Consider the following 18709-nt stretch of genomic DNA (forward strand, 5'->3'; position numbering starts at 1 on the left):
GACAACGTTAAGACAGAGCAATGCCTCCTGGTGTGTGGATGAGCAGAGTTCAGTTGTTCGGTGAAACAGTCTTGCATTCTCTGGACTAGTTTGCCTACAGGGACAATAGGTAAAGTGAATTCGTTTTGTCCAACGGTCCAACTGAAAGCTGATGACACACAACTCTGTTCATGCATTTACATAAGAAAGACATGAGGGCAACTGGTTGGTAAACCTTCAGGTCTTCTGGGTGAGTCTTTGTAGGCACTGGGTGGGCCGATTCTGTGTTTGGGGGCTGTGCCCATCCTAATGTTCAACCCCTACCAGGCCTCCCTCACATTTCTGGACGTTAACTTCTGTTTTACTATGTTTAGTTGATATTATCCTGGCTTTCCTTCTGAAATCTTTTCCTGCTTCCTTCGTCTGACCTTGTCATCTTCCATAACAAGTCATCTTCTTTTAAACATGGCAGATTTTCAGGTCTGTTGTGGTTTGGCTGAATAATTCATCGCTTTGTGGGTGTGACAGTGTTCAAGTCCCAGTCTGTCAGCTCAAAACAGCCCCTTAATGTTACAGCTGTATGTTGATTCCACACTGATTGGTTTTGCAATGGGTTCACCTGTTTTCCGCTGTGTTTTCGGAGTAGCAGGATGACATTGTAGTCTGTGTGGCCAAGAGCTGGGCGTGGTTTTGAGATGTTATGCATTGACGATGTTACCACAGCACAGGCATTTATCCATTTCAAATATTTGATTGAGGATGGGTGACAGACTTGCAAAATTATTATCTAAATCTCAGCAATAGAGGCTGTAAAACCAGTAATACTGAAATCCTCATCACTGCTATGTAACTCCTAGGAGTAAACTTAGAGGGTTGCCTTTTGAAAACAAAAAATACAGGCACTCATAACACTATCAAAGTAAAACTCTGTTATTAAATACTAAAAAATGACAAACAAACTTATTAATTACTTTATTGAAAGCTTATGTTAGATTTCAGTGGTAGTCAAAAAGTCCTTTGATCAGTAAGTAGTACAGATTCTTACAGGAGGGGGCAGCAAAGACAGGCTGTAAAAAGGTAACGGTCTATCAATGTAACTGTAAGTCTGTACATGTTGGAAGCTATTTGTTATCATACTTACATGATACTTGATAAATAAATATGGATTTATATCCATACATCAGTACAAAGTCACCCTGAATTACACAAATTTGTAGCATATATGGCACCTCTCATGAGCTGTGTTGAGAGTTCAAAGTAATCCCGAAGATTTTTATCTCCCAAACCTTTTGTTTTTTTTTAATGTTACGTAAATGCACTCCAGTGTGTATAAACAAACATCCAATGTATTTTGTTATGCTATTGGTGATTGAAAAGTATTTAAAGTATAAGTTATAAGTATGTGTTACAGATGTGTGTTATAAGTTCTCTGTGTTAGCAGGGTCTGGAAGAAAAAAAATGCTGCCCTGAGCGCATGGCATACATATGGTGCAAAGCTCTTCTCCAAAACAAACCACATAAAACACTGACATTCCTGGTATGCTCCTCTCTGAGTCTGCATAACAGGCTCAGCACATATCTTAGGCTTGCATCATTGCAGAAGAATATCTTACAAAAACCTGACATTACCTACAGGTTGAAACGAGATGATGCAGTTAACATGGGAAAGCAGATGATCCTCTGTGTTGCAGACTGGAGCAGTCAATATGTGGCCATATTGTCCCACACTACTCTTGAGTTTCTATGACTTCCACATGAGAGCTCACTAAGCCAAACCACACAGCTCTCCTGGATGATGTCCACAGAGGGGAGAGGCATGCAAAAGAATTAAGGAAGGAAGTCAGCATTCTTCTCATGATCCTCCCACCATGTTTGGTAAGGTATATTTGCAGTTCTGGGTTGCTAGGACTGGTAGCCATATGCTAATGCATCTAAACGGAGGAAAAAAACAGTTGTTTTAATAAAAACAAGCAAGTTTATTTGTATAACACCTTTCACCAACAAGGCCATGTAAAGTTATTTATTCTGTTTTTAGATATATATGGAATCAATTAGGAGCAGTTAGCTCAGATCATCATGCTTTAATTTTGTGTCATACGAACAAAAATAAACGTATTTTCTCATAAAACTCAGCGAGTATCCAGACAACTTTTATCAGCCTGAATTTTTAGAAAATAATCTGTGATTTGTTTTTACTTCAACAACAACAAAATATGAATCAGCACTCAATATTGCCATTTAGGGACAATTTTTTTTTTTTTTTTTTAAATTGACTATGATGTTTGTGTTTGAGCCACTTTAACTAGGACATACATTCTGACACAAAGCATAAAAAAAATCAAAAATCTAAATGGCGAAAATGAAGAAAACCTACTTCTTAAAACAGTATTTTGACCAAAACAACTCTACAAAGTGAGTCTACACTGTCTGCACTCACCTGAGTGAAACTGTGCTGTGCAACACAAGCCCTCCCCTCGTGCTGTCCGGTAAATGGGCGACACACACACTCTGGCAAAAGGAGGAAGTTGTGTGAGCCGTGTGGACAGAGAGTCAGGTGGTAAGTAGAGGGAAGAGCGCTGGCCAGGAACAGAGCTCTGCTGTCCTTCCCAGGTGACCCAGTACCCTCTCAAACCGTCCACACTACCCTTCCAGTTGACCTGCACTGCATCACTTCCCACAGTGGTCAGCTGGAGATCTGCCAGGGCTGGAGTCACTACAGAGGGAACCCTTACAGAAGTTAGTCAGGGTGTACTTCAAAAGAAAAGAGAACAGAGAAGAAAACTAGAAAAAATGGAGTGCATTGAAAGTTTTTGATTAGCTTTTTTTCTGCAGCTTAAAACTACCTGAGAGGGATCAAACATGAAAGAAGCTTCTGCTAATAATCTTAAATTTAGGACTTAGAAAAGAAAAACCTGTATCATATTACAATTAGCGTGCAGTAACCAGATCCTTGATCACCATGTCAGACGTGTTTTTTATATAGCTCACCTTCTTGAGTGCACACTTTTACTGACATTGCCTTCTCCTTTCCTGAGGCATGCCGGGCGGTAACTGTGACCAAGTATGTGGTGTCTGGTTCAAGATCCTTGAGCAAAGTAGAGTTTTGGGTCCGGCCCACTGTGACTGTATGGAGCTTGCCCCTGGGCAAGGCAGAGTACTCAATGTAGTAACTTGTGATCGTCTCTGGTTGAAGAGGACCCCAATTCAGCCGAACGCTGGTTTGCCCAGATTCAGACACTGACACAATAGATGGACTCAGGGCTTCTGGTGTGTGACAAATAAGAGAAAAAGAGTCAGTATAGTGAAGATTCACAAGAATACAGAAATTATTCTCCATATCGCAAACAACTTAAAAAAAAAAAAAAAAAAAAGTAGAGAAAAGACATTTTTCAGAAATATTAGTGGACTTTTTTTTTTTTTTTTTTACTGTCCTTATACATACAGATGTGTGCTTCTCTAACTTGATCGATAAGAAGGAAATAACCCAACCTGGCTTTGTTGTGAAGGTGACAGAGAGAGTGTTAAATGCTTGTTCAGAGGACTGTGGAGTCAGTGTGGCAGTATAAGTGGTGTCAGGCTTCAAGCCTGTCAGCCTGGTACTGTTAGTGTCGTGAGGCACAGTAAGTCTCTGGTATTGACTTCCACCAGTGCTTGGACTAGTCCCACTTCCTCCTCCACCTCCAGTCCCTGGCCCTCCTGTCGGAACCTGTCCAAAGCGGATCTCATATTGACCCCTCAAACCAGACAGTACGGGTCGCCACTGAAGAGTGGCAGCGTTGGTGGAGATGTCTTGGGCATGCATGCGCTCAGCTCGGATTATCTCTGTTGGAGAAGATGAAGAGAAGTGGCATCAGGGTCTCATATCCTGATTAATGCAGAATGTCTGGTTCGATAAAAGAACATATAATCAATTTACAAAGAAACAAAGAGATAATGGTGACTAGGAAGATGGTAAATGAGAGTGCTAAATATGTCTTGGCCTTGGACAGCCACCCACATAGACAGCCAGACTTGGCTTTCTAAATGCATTCATAACCCTGGAAATAGTCATCCCACTAAGGCACTGCAGCAAAATAACTACTGCCACAGAGGCATTGATATCTGCGATCAGATCCTTGGGTACTCACTAAGGTCTGGTTCATTCCTGCTGGTATGATACAAACCTTATTTATACTATACATCATGTCTCACTGATTAAATTACACAGTTAATGTTAAATTGTCTCTTGTGAGTGTTATGGCTGTTATCTTATACAGCCCAAGAAACGGGCAATCTTCCTAGTCTATATTTACAAATTTATGCATGTATCTGACATAGTGTTGGAAGATGCAAAAAGAGATGTTGAACCATTAATCCATTAATAGATCAGCCTATCTCATTACAGTGTATCCTTTTTAAATGCCACTCACACTCTTCAGGAGCATGTGTGGAATTAGGGAGAAGCACAGAGACATATAATACATGTCTCAGTCCCATCTGCTTGGCTGAATGTAACAGTTTGAATAAAGGGAATTTCACGAGCAGAATAAATTACATATTTTCTTTCACATCATATATATATATATATATATATATATATATATATATATATAACGCAGTGACTGGACTTTCAACAGGATTACAGAAGCATAGACTGGTTTAAAAAGACCATGAAACTTGGTAAGAAAGCTGTATACTTCACACTGTGATGGATTGAGCTGGATGTTTGATATATATTTAAAAATATAACACGGAATTACCAAACCAGGGACAATGTAAAGCATGCTTAGAGCTGGAGTTATGCTAACATTGCCATCTATCACACCTTAAAGTTAAATGTTAAGAGGTGACCTGTGGTATTATGAAACTGACACTACTGACACCTGTGCACTAAAGAAAACTAATAATTGTCAGTGAAACAAGAAACAGCTGAAACCTGAAAGTGATGTGATAATTCGGTGTGGGCTTGAATGCAGCATAAGAGCAACTCTATATACATTATTTATAGTCATGTGAGTGAAAAATTACATTTTAAATTATAGTTTTTAAATTACATCACTCAAGCATCTATCAATCAAGCTTTTGGTAAGTCCTGCAAACACATTAATCTGAACACAGTTAAATCATGGTGCCCATACATTTATGAGCACTATCATTTTCCTGGCACATCCAGTACTGAAAAAGCAAAGGTCATCCACTGACTAGCTTCAGCATCTAAAACAGGGGTCACCAACTCCGGTCCTGAAGCGCTACCATCCTGCAGGTTTTATTGTTTTCCAGGCACAACACACCTGACCCAAATCAACGGCTCATTAACAGGCAGGTGCAGAAGATGACAACAAGTTCTTGGAGAACCTTTTCACTTGGATCAAATGTGTTGTACAAGGGAAACACTAAAACCTGCAGGATGGTAGCCCTCAAGGACTGGAGTTGGTGACCCCTGATCTAAAACATCAAGCCAATGTGAAGCAGAATTAAAGTTGCGTTCTTTCAAATGGCCTGCAGGGGGCGACTCATATTACAACAAAAACAATTTTATATAAAAATTATCCTACCTTTCACTTGATTTGTTACCTCAGCAACTACCTTATCTAGATAACTATTTAAAAGTCTTTTTATTGGAAGTACAATGTTAATTTGATCCCATTTAAAGTTAAAGATAAGACAAGAAAGCTGGGCTTCCTTCATAGTTTGTATACCATCTGTGCCTGTATACCAATATTTATATCATACCTACCAATGATGGCGTTTCGAACATCCTCTGTGATGATGCTCATGTCATCAATGTCCACAAAGTACAGGTGGTCTTCCACAAGTGGGGTCACCACCTGTGTCAACACCTGATAGTTTGTGTGTCCAGTTGATACCACCATCACTGCCACACCTTCGTCTCGCAGTTCATCCATTGGTCCAATCACATCACCGGGATTTACCCCATCAGTCAACCACACCAAGACTCTCGGGAGCCCATCCCGGGCCCCACCTGGTGCACCGGGTCGCAACACTGAGTCTTTTGCTATTTTCAGTGCCTCCACTGTGTTGGTGTCTCCCATGAGAGGTTTGATGTTTTGCAAATTCCCCATGAGGCCACTCTGGGTCTTATGTTTGTCAAAGCCAAACTCCAGGCGAGGTCTGGTTCCCACCTGCAAGAGTCCTACCCTCACCTGGTCCTCTCCTAATGAAAATGGGAGGAGGAGCTCTGACAGGAAGGAGAGCATGCGGGAGTGTTCGTAGAATGACACACTCCCCGAGGAATCCAGCAAGAAGAGGACATCTCCCTCGCAGCAGTTCAGCACTGTGGAGGAAAATAATACAGCCACTTGTAAGAAAAATCATGCAGGCAAAATGTGTGTTGGCTTTAAGTGCTTGTGTAACGACTGCACACAACTTCCTGTGTAATTCCTTCACACTGACATTTTTTCCATGGATCTCATCTAAGGCTTCCCTTACATGCACCATCCTCCCTTTCACAATCCCCTTTCTGGGGAAAAAAAACAGTCTTCCAGTGATCACAACTTATGGAAAGTATTGTCAGCATGAAGGCAGCAGCGAATTCAGACAATTACTTAGTGGATAAGCAAATCTAAACAAACAACGGAAGCAGTTTGGGGGGGGGGGGGGGGGGGGGGGGGGGGGCATGGATGGCACACATTCAGGCACCAAACCAGAGGATGGAATTTGTTTTGGGTTTTTTTCCCTTTAAAGTTTGACATCTAAGCAAATTATAGAAATGACAGATTACAGTGAATGATCAGTGGGAAGAAAAATAGTGCTTTTGGGGTTTTAGTTGAAAGCAAGTGAAGAAAAGAAGTGTTAAAAGTGAAAATAAAAGGTGTTAAAAGGATAGGAATGAAGTAATGGGGTAAGGGGGCGTCTGGCAGTTCCATATGAGAGGAAAAGAGGAATGCTGGATGGCCATATAGAGTGCAAATGAAGGACAGAAAAGACAGCAGCCACAAAAACTAAATCTAAGAGAAGTATCCGGCTGTAGATCTTTAGATTGTGCACTCATTCAAAAGAAAACAAGTTAACATCTCAGACCAGCAGTTAAGGACAAAAGAAAAGTAAACTTGCAAGAGATAATCAAAATGGGGAATTACTTTGACTTGCCAGATTACACTGCCTTCAAATACTGATTATACAGACACAGACTAAAAGACCTTGACAATTTCTTCAGATGCCTTTGAAGCTGATGAAAGCTGAAAAAGCAGCACGCCATACACACATAAATCAACCATTTACACACACATGCCAATGTCCATGCTTGATCCCTTTCTCTCCATCCACCTGAAAAATTCCTGATGTCAGTCCTGGACTTTGGAACAAAGGGGCTACTCCATATCACAGCCCCTGCTCTACCTTTGTGCAGGTATTTACATATCTACATACATAATGTCAGCGTCTGAAGATAGCCGCTTCACTGTTTGTGATTGATGCAGTCCGCTATTATCACAGAGATTTATTGACTCTTGGTGCCTGAGTGATGTGATAGTGGAAAAATTTCACACAGCCAATGGTTAAAAGGGGCAGAACAGGTCTTCAAACTTGCAAAAAAAAAAAAAAAAATCTGCATTGTGAGTATAACACCAACTCAAGTACAATAAATCAAGACTGTGCAAGTTTTGCAAGACGAATGTGCAGAAATACAGCAGATCATATATTCTGCATGAACTGTTTTCAATAAAAAGAAATGGCATTCCATGCATTTACTGTAACACCATGTGCAAAGGATCATCAAGACAGGCATCCATAATAGGAGAAGACTTTATTTTCTGAACACTAAATTAGATTTTAACTACCATGAGATGTGACTTTCTTCATGTGGATGATGCACCAAGTATTTGTATTTATTTAACAGCAAGTGCACTCATTTAGCCAATTTACAGTAAGCTAAGTGGTCTCATCGGGTTCCTATTAATGGAAACGACAAAGTATCTGAATCACTTTTACTGGTTATCACCACACAGCCCATTAAAAAGCCCGTCGGTGTATTTAGCACTAAGTTTAGCCTGTCATGGTTATGAGCAGGGCGTGAAAATGCAGCTCTCTAGCAGCTGATTGCATTTCTTTTGGGCTTGGTGCACAAAACAACCAGTCTGTGGTTACTGATTAGATCCACTGACAAGAGTAAAGATGTATTTAAAGCAGCTAATACGCTAAATGGGGAGTGTCTTAGTCAACACCAGACTGTTATCTGGTTTGAGAACTTCCTGCTGTGTGAGATTTATTTGTATCACAATAGTAAAAGTAGAAAACAAGAGACTTTTGTTCTTCTACCACCTTTACTGACTTAAAAAATGAAATTAAGAAGAAAATTCGACTTTTTTTTCCCCAGCAGACCCAGAGGCTGGTCTGTCATCACCCTAAAAGGCCATGAGGTTTCATCAGTTGATAATAATCTGGGTAAATTAAAAAAAAATTTCTGTGTTATGAGAGAAGCACCTGAAGCAATCTACGTCATGGCCTGGGTGGTCCCTTAATTCCCCTCCACCACCTCCTTTTGGGAATCATTGCCTGAGGCTGTGAGATTTCAACAACTGACAGTTTTGTTTTGTTTTTTTTACCTGGAGTCCTGCCATTTTACTGAGAACACTGGTTTAATATCAACCCCTCCCTGATCCACCCTGAGCACAGACAGTCTCTCCACTTAGCAGTACTATTACTTCATGATGCCAAAGTTACTTCATTTCAATTCCTCTTCTCTCACCTCAATGCCTTTAAACTATATATTATTTTATATTAGGCTACTTGAGAAAATCAAATTATAAAAGACTATTAAGACCTTTTACATCTCAACTAATTAACGTGACAGGAAGCTTAAACATTTATTTGTGGTATGTTCTCGTGTATTAATAAATTTAATCAAACATCATCCCTGGTTTTCAGTTGTTTTGTGACTTACCACCCTCAGGCGCGGAGATCTGCGCAGCCGATTGCCGCAGGAGTAAGCACATTACCATCCATCTCAGCGTGTAGTTATCCATCACACTGCCTATCAGTTAGTTCCTCTGAAGCAAAATATATCAGAAATGTTACGGCTCTGAGTGAAGCATAGATTCAGCACAGCCCGGAGGAGCGCACTCCCTGTCAGTAAATCACTGGCAGACGCATAATTTATCTGAGTCCCATCCAGGCCGGTTTTTCATTTATTCCTCTTTCTGTCCTCTTCGCTGAACATGATCATCTGCTTGGCAAACCGAGACTCGGGGGGGTTTAGATGAAAGCTGAAGTCACTAAACTTCAGACGCTGTGCGCAAAGTTTGGACACAAACGTGCTTCTCTCTCTCTCTCTCTCTCTCTCTCTCTCTCTCTCTATCTATCTATCTATCTATCTCTTTCTCTCTCTCTCTCTCTCACTCGCGTTCAGGATAAGAATGTAAAGCAAGTGGAAATAAATACAGTACTTCCGGAAATGCTTTAAAAATAAAACTCATTCCATTTATTGAAACGAGACCACAGCAACTCGGAAAAAAACTTATTTTATTTCTTTCGTGTAAAAAATGCTTATCGGTAATAAAAATTATGCTCATGGGAAGACTGTTTATTTACCTTTTAAATGGTACCACCTTTGCAAGGTAATACATTTGTGTGAGGAACTGTTTGATTTTGGCAGAAAGGGATAAACAAATAAATAAATAAATAAATACCACAAAAGTACGTCATCATCATTTGTATATAAATTAAGGGGAAAAAGTTCATCAGATTATGAGATGGCACCCCTCATTGGGCCAGTTTCAGGTGAGGAAAATACTATTTTAGAATGCTACTATAAATGCTACTACAAATTTTACTATTCACAAATTCAGAATCAAAGTAGACACTAAAATGTTGTCATCTGTGTTCATTTCCTGACTGCATATAATATATATATATATATATATATATATATATATAGCCAGGAAATACATACATGAAATGTAGTCAAACGAAGAAAATATATTTTTCTGAATAAATCTAAGGTGAAGTTAATCTCCTAAGATTCTTCTATAAATGGCAACACACTGTTACAGATTCTGAGTTGCAAATTTTCTTGAGACAGACTTTATTAGCTCAGTGTTAAATCTTTATAAAATAATTCATGGGAATTTATATTTCTATCTGGAATGTGATGAAAAATGTTTGAACCCAACTGTGCAAGAGTATAAGTGGATCTGCACATCTCCTGTGCAATTGCAAAGCCAAAATGTTTCTTTTATTTTGATGGTAAGGTTTCTTTAACTTCCTTTTAGCATCTTGTGATTGATGCAGCTCGAGTAACTTTTCATTCCTTCTCTCTCCAGTCTCTTCAGTATCTCAGAATAGTAAATAAGTTTACAATCAAGGTGTCAACACATTATCTGATGCCAGAATTACAATTAAGTCTTCACATCACCCTTCTGCATGAACCAAAGGTCAGAATAACATAATGGCTAAAAACTCACACTACATTGCTTTCTTGGAATTTCATAAATGACTCATACTCCCAAGGAGAAATTGACTTTTTCCTTACAAGTTTAGCAAGTAAAAAGAGTTTAATTACTAATTTTGCTTAAATATTTTTCAATTTTGATATTTCATCACAAATCTTCTTTTTATTTGTGTAAACTTGTTTAACTTGCCTATTAAGCTTTCAGAGTGCAATTTAGTGCAGAGTGCAATATGTATGGAAAAAATGTTTACCATGATAAATAAAAACAAGAATATAATCTAGATTATACATCAAATAAATAAATAAATAAATCTCAGCTTCACCACAGCGGACCACAAATACTTTCAGCATTTAAATCACACAGAATGAATCTTTAAAATAGCACAGCTAATCATTAAAGATAAAAAAGTAGTCATGCACAATGGTTATAGTCTACTGGTAAACCAGAGTAATTGTTTGAAAATCCAATCAAATCTGTATGTGAAGAGTTTAGCAAGTGCACAATCAAACATCAGTTGGCATTCAGCTGGATGATTCAACATGGAAACTATTGATACTGTTTGTGTTTGGGCTTGTGCGTGGGGGAACACACAGACAAAATGATTGTGGGAAAGGATAAATGGATGTTAGAGGATGGAAGAATTCAAGTGGGAAAAAGAAAAAAAGAAAAAATCGGGACTCCTCTATGATGCATCTTGTTCAAATACCTTTAATGTTCCAGTGAGACACAAACAGTAAACCCACCCTTTGCAAACGCAAAGGCAAAGTAATAAATACAACAGTGGAATCATTAAATGGGACAATTATAACGGCTTTTTCTGAACTGCATCTCATTGAAATTATCTATTATAGGACAGGAAAGGAGACAAGTACAAACACGTAATTATAGTCGTGGGTGGTGACTCACCCTTTGTTCAGTTTTTGTACATTTAAAAGAGACATTTTCACAGCCATGCTAATAATGTTTGTGACCAGTTTCTGAAACTTTTTGTCTGTTTGTGGTTTTGCTCAAACTAAAATCCCAATTTCCTTGTTGGGTTATGATTGGTTTTCATCCACACCTGCAATATTCATTTTTCCATGTTATTTATTTTTATCTTTTTATTTATTTATTGTTGTTGTTTTTGCACCTTTTTGAGCCAAACAAGCTCTCATATGCACACTTGTGGCAAACTTGTGGGATTGCCGACAATGTGCTGGGTTTAGAGGTTAGGGTTGCTTTTTCTACAGTTAAGAGTCCTCTTTCTGTCTTTCTTTTTTCTGGGAGTCTCTAGTCAGTTAGACATACTCCCACCTGGAACAACTTTGCACTGGAGTGTCTCCGTGAGAGCAGTAAATAGCTCCTTGTACACAGACCATGCTGTGAGTGCATGTTGTGCAAATGTGCACAAGCCTTCACATGAGCACAGTTTGGTCTGTATGCCATCTTGTCGGGATATGCATTAGTTGTGCAATTGCCTGACTGACCTGTTTCAAGCATTCAAGCTGCAGCTCATGTTAGCATTCGACACTGCGCTAAAATCCAGAGACATTTCCAGCTGTTTCCACCCAGCTCAGTCTCATGTCAGCGCGCTGTCTCCACTGTCACAAGCACAAAGACAGATTATGCAAGTGAACAGCGATCTGCTGCAGCCAGTTTCTCCATACCTTCATGTGTTTACTGGGACAGAAACTGAAAGCCCTTCAAGAGAGAAACAGAGCTGCAACAAAGTAAACTTATCTGTCTACAGCTCTGGTTAGGCAGCAGCAGAGGGACTGGAAGGAATGGGAGGACAGGCGAAAAAAAAAAAGAAGAAGAAGAGAGGTGCCACTGAGGCAATGGAAGTGTTTACAACATTATATTCATCACAACATTCAGGGTGTGATAACATGAACGTTGAAAAAACATCATATCCTTTGGGAAAGGGCTGAAGCTGAAATACTCTTGATGTAGCATGAAGCACAGCCTATTTTATATGCTCTTGTAACTTTGGCTCATAATAGCAGCCCAGCGGCAATTACCCATTTAAATTCTGGCTTCAGAGGACTTTTGCTGCATGTTGGAGAGCTACTGTTGGTGGTTAAGAGAATTCCACGGATCTATATTGGAGTTTTTCTCTTTTCTGCCAGTCAGTGGTATGCGAGATGTGGTTTACTGCAAAGTCTGGTTTTGTGCTGATTTGTGGAGGAAAAGTAGAAATGTAGCCTTCCTCTCAGTGAATGACAGGGCTTCACAAAGATATAAAATGTGGACGAAGAGAGGCCAGACCAAAAGCTGGATGTATGAAGTCAAATTAAACATTGTGAACAAGAGTGAGGCCGGAGAGTGATAGACAACTGAGACAGATCCAATTTGGACCTTTCACCCAAAAGGAAGCCAAACAGGTGGAGCCAGGAAAGAACATTTGCCTCCTGCTTGGCGAATTTTGACTCGTGACACATAAATAATAGCTGTAAACTAAAAATACAGACAGTGAGGGAATTCCCATCCATTGGATGTGAAGAGGACCAGAAACGCAGCAAGTACCTACTGCCTTCCTGATCAACACTCACCTCCGGTCCTGTGTCTGTGGAATTTTCCTGCCACCACTGATCGGCTTCCTGTGCATGATGGGCCTTGTCTTTAAAGCTGTGTGAAGGCATTTCCTAAGACTGTAACATTTAGATGATCTCTTTTTTGGGGGGGGGGGGGGGGGAGCAGTAGCAAGTAAACTGAGAAGCACCCAACAAAAAGTATATGTCAACTCTTTGTGACTCTAAATATAGTCACAGATGTTATACAACTGTTTGGCTTTTCAAGGATCCAAGACTGCTTGAGGAATCTCTGCTCAACGTCTGCTTTTCCTAAACAAATATGACAACTTATTTAAACACAAGTTATCATCCAGTTCAGGGCAGGAGTGTATTTTCACAGAATAAATCAGAAAGTGTATTTTAGTTTGGACAGGCGCTCCTGCGTCTGCTTACCATCGTGGAGTAATACTGGGTACAACTGTAGCCGTGTCACTCATTAGGACATCTGTTTTGCAGTAATCGACTCCATGGTAGTGAGGCCAACACCCACTGCTAGTTTCCACAGTAAAATGTCACAAGCCGCTCCTGGTTCTGCCAAGTTGGGTCGATGGAGTGTGCTCTATAGCTGGCTCAGCTCCGCTTCAGAGGTCTGCGCATACAATAGTCCTTTTGTCATAAAGACTGTAGAGGGGGGGTTTATTTACCCACAGAGGATAAACATACTCATCTTTTTGGTCTGTTACTGCAAAACAATCCGAATAAGTTGCATTACCTTTGCTAAGATGGATTTTGAAGGTCAAATGTTTGTTTCCGTCTTCCATGTGATTTGTAAAAAAGCCGACAAGAGTATTTTATGGCTAATTTTAACTGCACACAAGGGTCTTACTCAAGCAGCATGTGCAAAACCCCTAATGGCCCTGAAGTCCTTTGGAAGGGCTCCATTGATTGCTTCCAAATCTTTTAGAGACAGGGACTGAGAATGCAGCTTTGTTATCTAAAGTTCAGGGGGAAAAAGACATTCCATTCACAGCCTTAGCAAGCCCCCATGCGCTTGCTTGTATTGAGTGAAGGACTTGTATCTGAATGCCGCTCCAAGAGCCACAAATGCTCCCAATAAACCAAGGAATACTAAAACTCCACTTATTCAGAAACCACATGAAAAAGGTCAGCGACTGTGACTCATTGATGTCAGAGTTCTCCGAGCGCTGGCTCCACTCAGGCAGCCTGTGGGAAGGATGATGGTTGAATATTGCAGGCATTTCTCACACACAAACACACAATCCACTACTGTGCCGAAGAGTGTTATTGTCTGTATTCACATCACAGAAAAGGGATCAATTTTACCCTCTTATTCTTGCCCTGTTTTCGCACCGTCGTTCAACAAATCATTCTTTATTTTCTTTTCACTCTCCCCTCCTTCCCAACTGTTTTTAATTTTGCAGGGTTGCCGCTGCCCTTTCCTTTTCCACTATATTCCTTTCAGCTTGTTTATCGAAGTGTTTTTGGCCACAGCGGACAGCAGCTGGATTTTCCATTCATTCCTTCCTTTTGTGATGCCTTGGCCTTCTACAGCTCCCCACTTTCACCAGGAGTCCCAGCTGCCTCCCACCCTTAGTAACACTCCTGAATAAAATACAAACACACAAGCACACATTCAAGCCCTTACACGTGCACTAACATAGACGTGCAAGTATAAATGCACACGTAGATTGATGTGGGGACAAAATTATCTGAAGTCACTTTTGTGGTATGTCTGGAGGTTTACAGAAGCAGGGATGTGTCATAATTACAAGTGCATGAGTTATAGAATCTGTTAGGGCAGGTTGAAATAGGGAGGTCCTGGCAACCAATCAAAACCCCTTCTCTTGTGTCTGCATGCTCCGAATCAGCGCAGACAAAAGGAGTGAATACACAAAGGCTTACGCACTCACGAAATTTTGTGCCGCGGTCTTATCACATCAGGAACAACAGAAAGGTTAAAGTTTAACACTTCAACGGGTGTGACAAACAAGCTCCAATACTTTACAGACAGAGCAAGAAAGCCAAGCTGGCCGGCCTATCCTGCCCTTTAACACAATCACCTGTCATCCACATCCGCTGCCTGACTCTTTACTTAAGTCTGCACCTTTCACTTTGAGGCACACTCTCCACATGCTTAAAGTTTCTGCTTTCTCTGTCATTTATCTCGCCACTTCCTGCAGCTTCTGTTCAGTGTACATATGTACAAACACCCTCCAAAAAGTCCCACAGGTCATACCGTCCATTCAGTCTTGGTTTCATCCTACTCCCTCAGGAAAAGTCTGACATTGTCTGTTGGCGATGTACTATTGGGGTGTACAAGGAGGGTGCTGTGTTTGAACATGTCTGGCTTCGGCTTCGCCTGTCTTTGTTTCAATGAGTAATCCATTGTAGGGCTTAAAATGCACGCACACATAGCTCAGGTACAAGAGGGAAGAGGGATTTTAGCCCAGGGGTGATAGATGGGTGATAGGCGAGACATGAAGGCTGCTGGTTAGATTTGTGGAAATCTCATCTTCTTCCTCAAAAGAAGCCGAAAGGTTTCTGAGCTGGAAGATCTGTGAGATATAGTAACGGAAAAACTTTCAAAAATTTACAAAGTTTGTTAAAGAATCTTTGGTTTTCTTTTTAGTAATGTGAAAAGCAACCGGGACACTTAACTTTTATAAGGTTTTGAATATTCCAGATGCCAAGCCACAAAATATTGCGGTACCATTTCTGTGAACATTTCAGCTTCCCTCTTAAAGCAGCATGTCTAAGTGAACGTTCGCAGCTGCTGAAAACCTGCATTTGACAGATTAATGCTCATTAATTATTCTTAGCCTCTGAAGTGTGAACTCTTGGAAATGCATGCTTATCAGTTGACACCAGCCCTGCATATTTTACATTAGTCTAAATGACAGAAAGATGTTTAATATGTTAAACTTCTGTATTTTAAAACAAGGTACATTAATGTCACAGACACATAAACAGAGGAGCAATGCAGTGGTGTGAAATTTTCTTAGTTCCTTAAAGCTAGATGATACAAGCAAAGGAAAATCTGAGAACATACATGCAGATGTAAAGGTTTCCTAAATGGAGCCTTTCTACAGTTTTAGTAAATAAAAAGTTTGAATGAAACTAGATTTGCAATATTTTACAAGGGTCTTGCACAGGATATTATGGATCATTGAAAATCTGTTATTCTGATCCTTAAAGAGCCTCAAATAATACTTATGCTAGGGGCTCAGATTAGAGCAGACATGCAAAGCTGTGTTTGGCTGAGACATTGGCCACAGTTGCCTGAATTTTATTCGTGGTGCAGCAACAGTTCATTTCATATTATTATCTCTATCACTGCTTATCAACACCTCATGATTTTTTATTTCTTCTGTTGCAGGCTTGGCTTTCATTTTTTCCCCCATCACAAGGAACCACTAAATCTGTCTAGACCAGATTATTACACACAAAAGATTACCAGTTATTATCTCAGAATGCCTACAATCACTCTATAGTCAGTGGTTTAAACTTTATTTATTTAGATTAATCATTTTTGTAACAAAGGAATTCCAAATAAAGACACAGTAATGCAGTGAGTCATGTGTAACTGCAGTGTTGCTACATATAAAGACTTGTTTATGGTACACTTGAGACTGTTCAGCAGGCACTTTAACAGGATGCCTTTCAGAGACAAATACGGCTCACACAGGTTTGCAGATTCCTCTCTGACAAGGCTATGATGTTATTTTGACAAAGCACTAACTACTCCCCCACACGGAGACCTGCTTGGAAACTGAGTCCACCCTTAAACTTTACTGGTGCTGGCCTTGGTTCTCCTGACATTCCTCAGAATTTCAGAGCAGAAAATACAAAAAAGGAAGAGAAAGCTGGTGAATATGTTTTAGCTGATAAAGTGGACGAAAAGGGAGTGGAGGAGTCAGACAATGTTTAATAGGGATAACAGAGAATCCCCATTAAGCAGAGAATATTTTATTTTCTTGCTAAAACACCTCAGGCAGCCTGTTTACTATTACAACCCCAATACCAATGCAGTTGGGATGTTGTGTAATACATAAATAAAAACAGAATACAATGATTAGCAAATCCTCTTTTTAACCTACAATCAATTGAATGCACTACAAATACAAGACATTAACTGTTTAAACTAATGAACCTTATTGTCCCACGGGTAAACAGCTTAATTAGAGACATCATTCTATTTTTTTTTTTTTTTTTACATTTTCCACAATGTCCTAACTTGTTTTGGAATTGGGGTTACATGTGTTGAATCAGGCTAAACTAAAAAGAGTTTTTATACCCCCCCTCTTGGATAGTCATGTTCTCGTCTCATGGCATTTTATTGGTGATGTTATTTATTTTAGTTTAACTATATCTCATTTTACAATATCTTTAACATTTTTGCTACTTTATCTTACTATTTCTCAATATAATTCTATTTTTGATTGTTTTATTGAACTATACTACATTAGGCTCTGTGATGGAATGGTGACCGGCCCTGAATCTAGCCTGCATCTCACCTACAGTAGTAGCTGCTGGGAAGCCGGTATTTTTACTACATTAGCATAAATATTACTACGTATCTGTACAAGCCAAACTATTCCAGGCTAAACTCCATAACATTTACTGCATTATGCTTTAATATATATATATTTAAAAAAACACTATCAGGAACTACACAATCACAGATTAATTGAAAACAACTTTATTCAGATAAATATTATTTTTTCAGTACATGACTCATAAAATAAAATAAAATAAAATAAAATAAAATAAAATAAAATAAAATAAAATAACTTTGTAATGCTACTGCTGTAGGAAGAACTGGCTTTCTGCTCAGGTCTTTATTGCAGTATACTGCAAACACTCCTTCTTAATCTGTATATTAAGTTGTGTAGTATTGGCTGTTATATTGTGTAACATTTATTTTCCACAATCAACTCCTGAGCACAGAACCTGCCTTCTTAATACATTTCTTGGCTCATATTTTGGCACCAACAACAGATGGCAGGAAAGAAAACTGCATCAGCTACCATACATAGACTCAGAGAAGACATGCGACACAACACTGCAAATGTTGAAGGAACCAAAGCTTCCTGCAGAAAAAGAATCTTTCATTCTTTTAAAGTGTTGCATTTCCAGAGACGATGTCATTACATGTAGACATCATTAGCAGAGGGTAATGTAGTCCACATATAGTAATAAACACAAGTGGTTCATATCAGTTTGAAAATTGTATGTTTTGTGTCATTTTAGTCCGATTTTAGTTCACTCCCTGTTCTATTTGTCCTTTGATTGTCATATAAATTCTACTGATTTGTATTATACTATTTGTTTTCTGTTTGCTTCACACCTGTTTTGTGTTTAGTTGACTCTTCTGTTCATGAATATCCACACCTGGTTGTAATCAGTCCAGTTTACTCTGGATGTCTTCTCCCCAGTTTTTGTTCTTCTTGCCAGATTGTCTTTGTTACTTGTGACATGTTTGATCTCTGCAGTTCAGGGGTGTACAGCTCAAGTCCTCGGGGGCCACAATCCTGCAGGTTTTCCATGCATCCCTGCTCAAACACACCTGATTCAAATTAAGGAGTCATTATGCAGAACTTCATAGGTTGTTGGATCCATGTAGAGTCTGTTGTGTTGAAGCAGGAATACACTGAAAACCTGCAGGACAGCGATCCCCGAGGACCGACTTTGGACACCCTGGCTCTAGTTATTTCCATCCATCCATCCATCTTCTGCCGCTTATCCGGGGTCAGTCGTGGGGGCAGCAGTCTAAGCAGGGAAGCCCAGACTTCCCTCTCCTCAGCCACATTTGCCAAATTTGCGGGGAGG

At 39.7% G+C, this 18709-nt stretch overlaps 1 protein-coding gene across 1 annotated transcript; it reads right to left on the reverse strand.

Annotated features, from left to right (window-relative positions):
* Window positions 1-936: 936 nt before the first annotated feature.
* On the reverse strand, window positions 937-9278 carry vwa1 (von Willebrand factor A domain containing 1). The gene is made up of 6 exons (XM_079239571.1): window positions 8861-9278; window positions 5696-6253; window positions 3469-3801; window positions 2968-3243; window positions 2417-2692; window positions 937-1910 (listed from the first exon to the last, which is right to left on the reverse strand). Exons 1-6 carry the CDS (start codon window positions 8940-8942, stop codon window positions 1882-1884), a joined length of 1554 nt encoding a protein of 517 aa, XP_079095697.1. The 5' UTR covers window positions 8943-9278; the 3' UTR covers window positions 937-1881.
* Between the last annotated feature and the right edge of the window lie 9431 nt (window positions 9279-18709).

This window comes from Telmatherina bonti (assembly GCF_933228915.1).
Source record: "Telmatherina bonti genome assembly, chromosome: 4".
NCBI lineage: Eukaryota > Metazoa > Chordata > Actinopteri > Atheriniformes > Telmatherinidae > Telmatherina > Telmatherina bonti.

Bases quoted from the DNA above. Each gene is read 5' to 3' on its own strand.
- vwa1 (XM_079239571.1), bottom strand. From the start codon at position 8,942: ATGGATAACTACACGCTGAGATGGATGGTAATGTGCTTACTCCTGCGG. The intron at 3,802-5,695 runs GTAGGTATGATA...CTTCTCCAACAG, and splicing joins TGTTCGAAACGCCATCATTG to AGATAATCCGAGCTGAGCGC. The intron at 3,244-3,468 runs GTTGGGTTATTT...GTCACACACCAG, and splicing joins CACCTTCACAACAAAGCCAG to AAGCCCTGAGTCCATCTATT.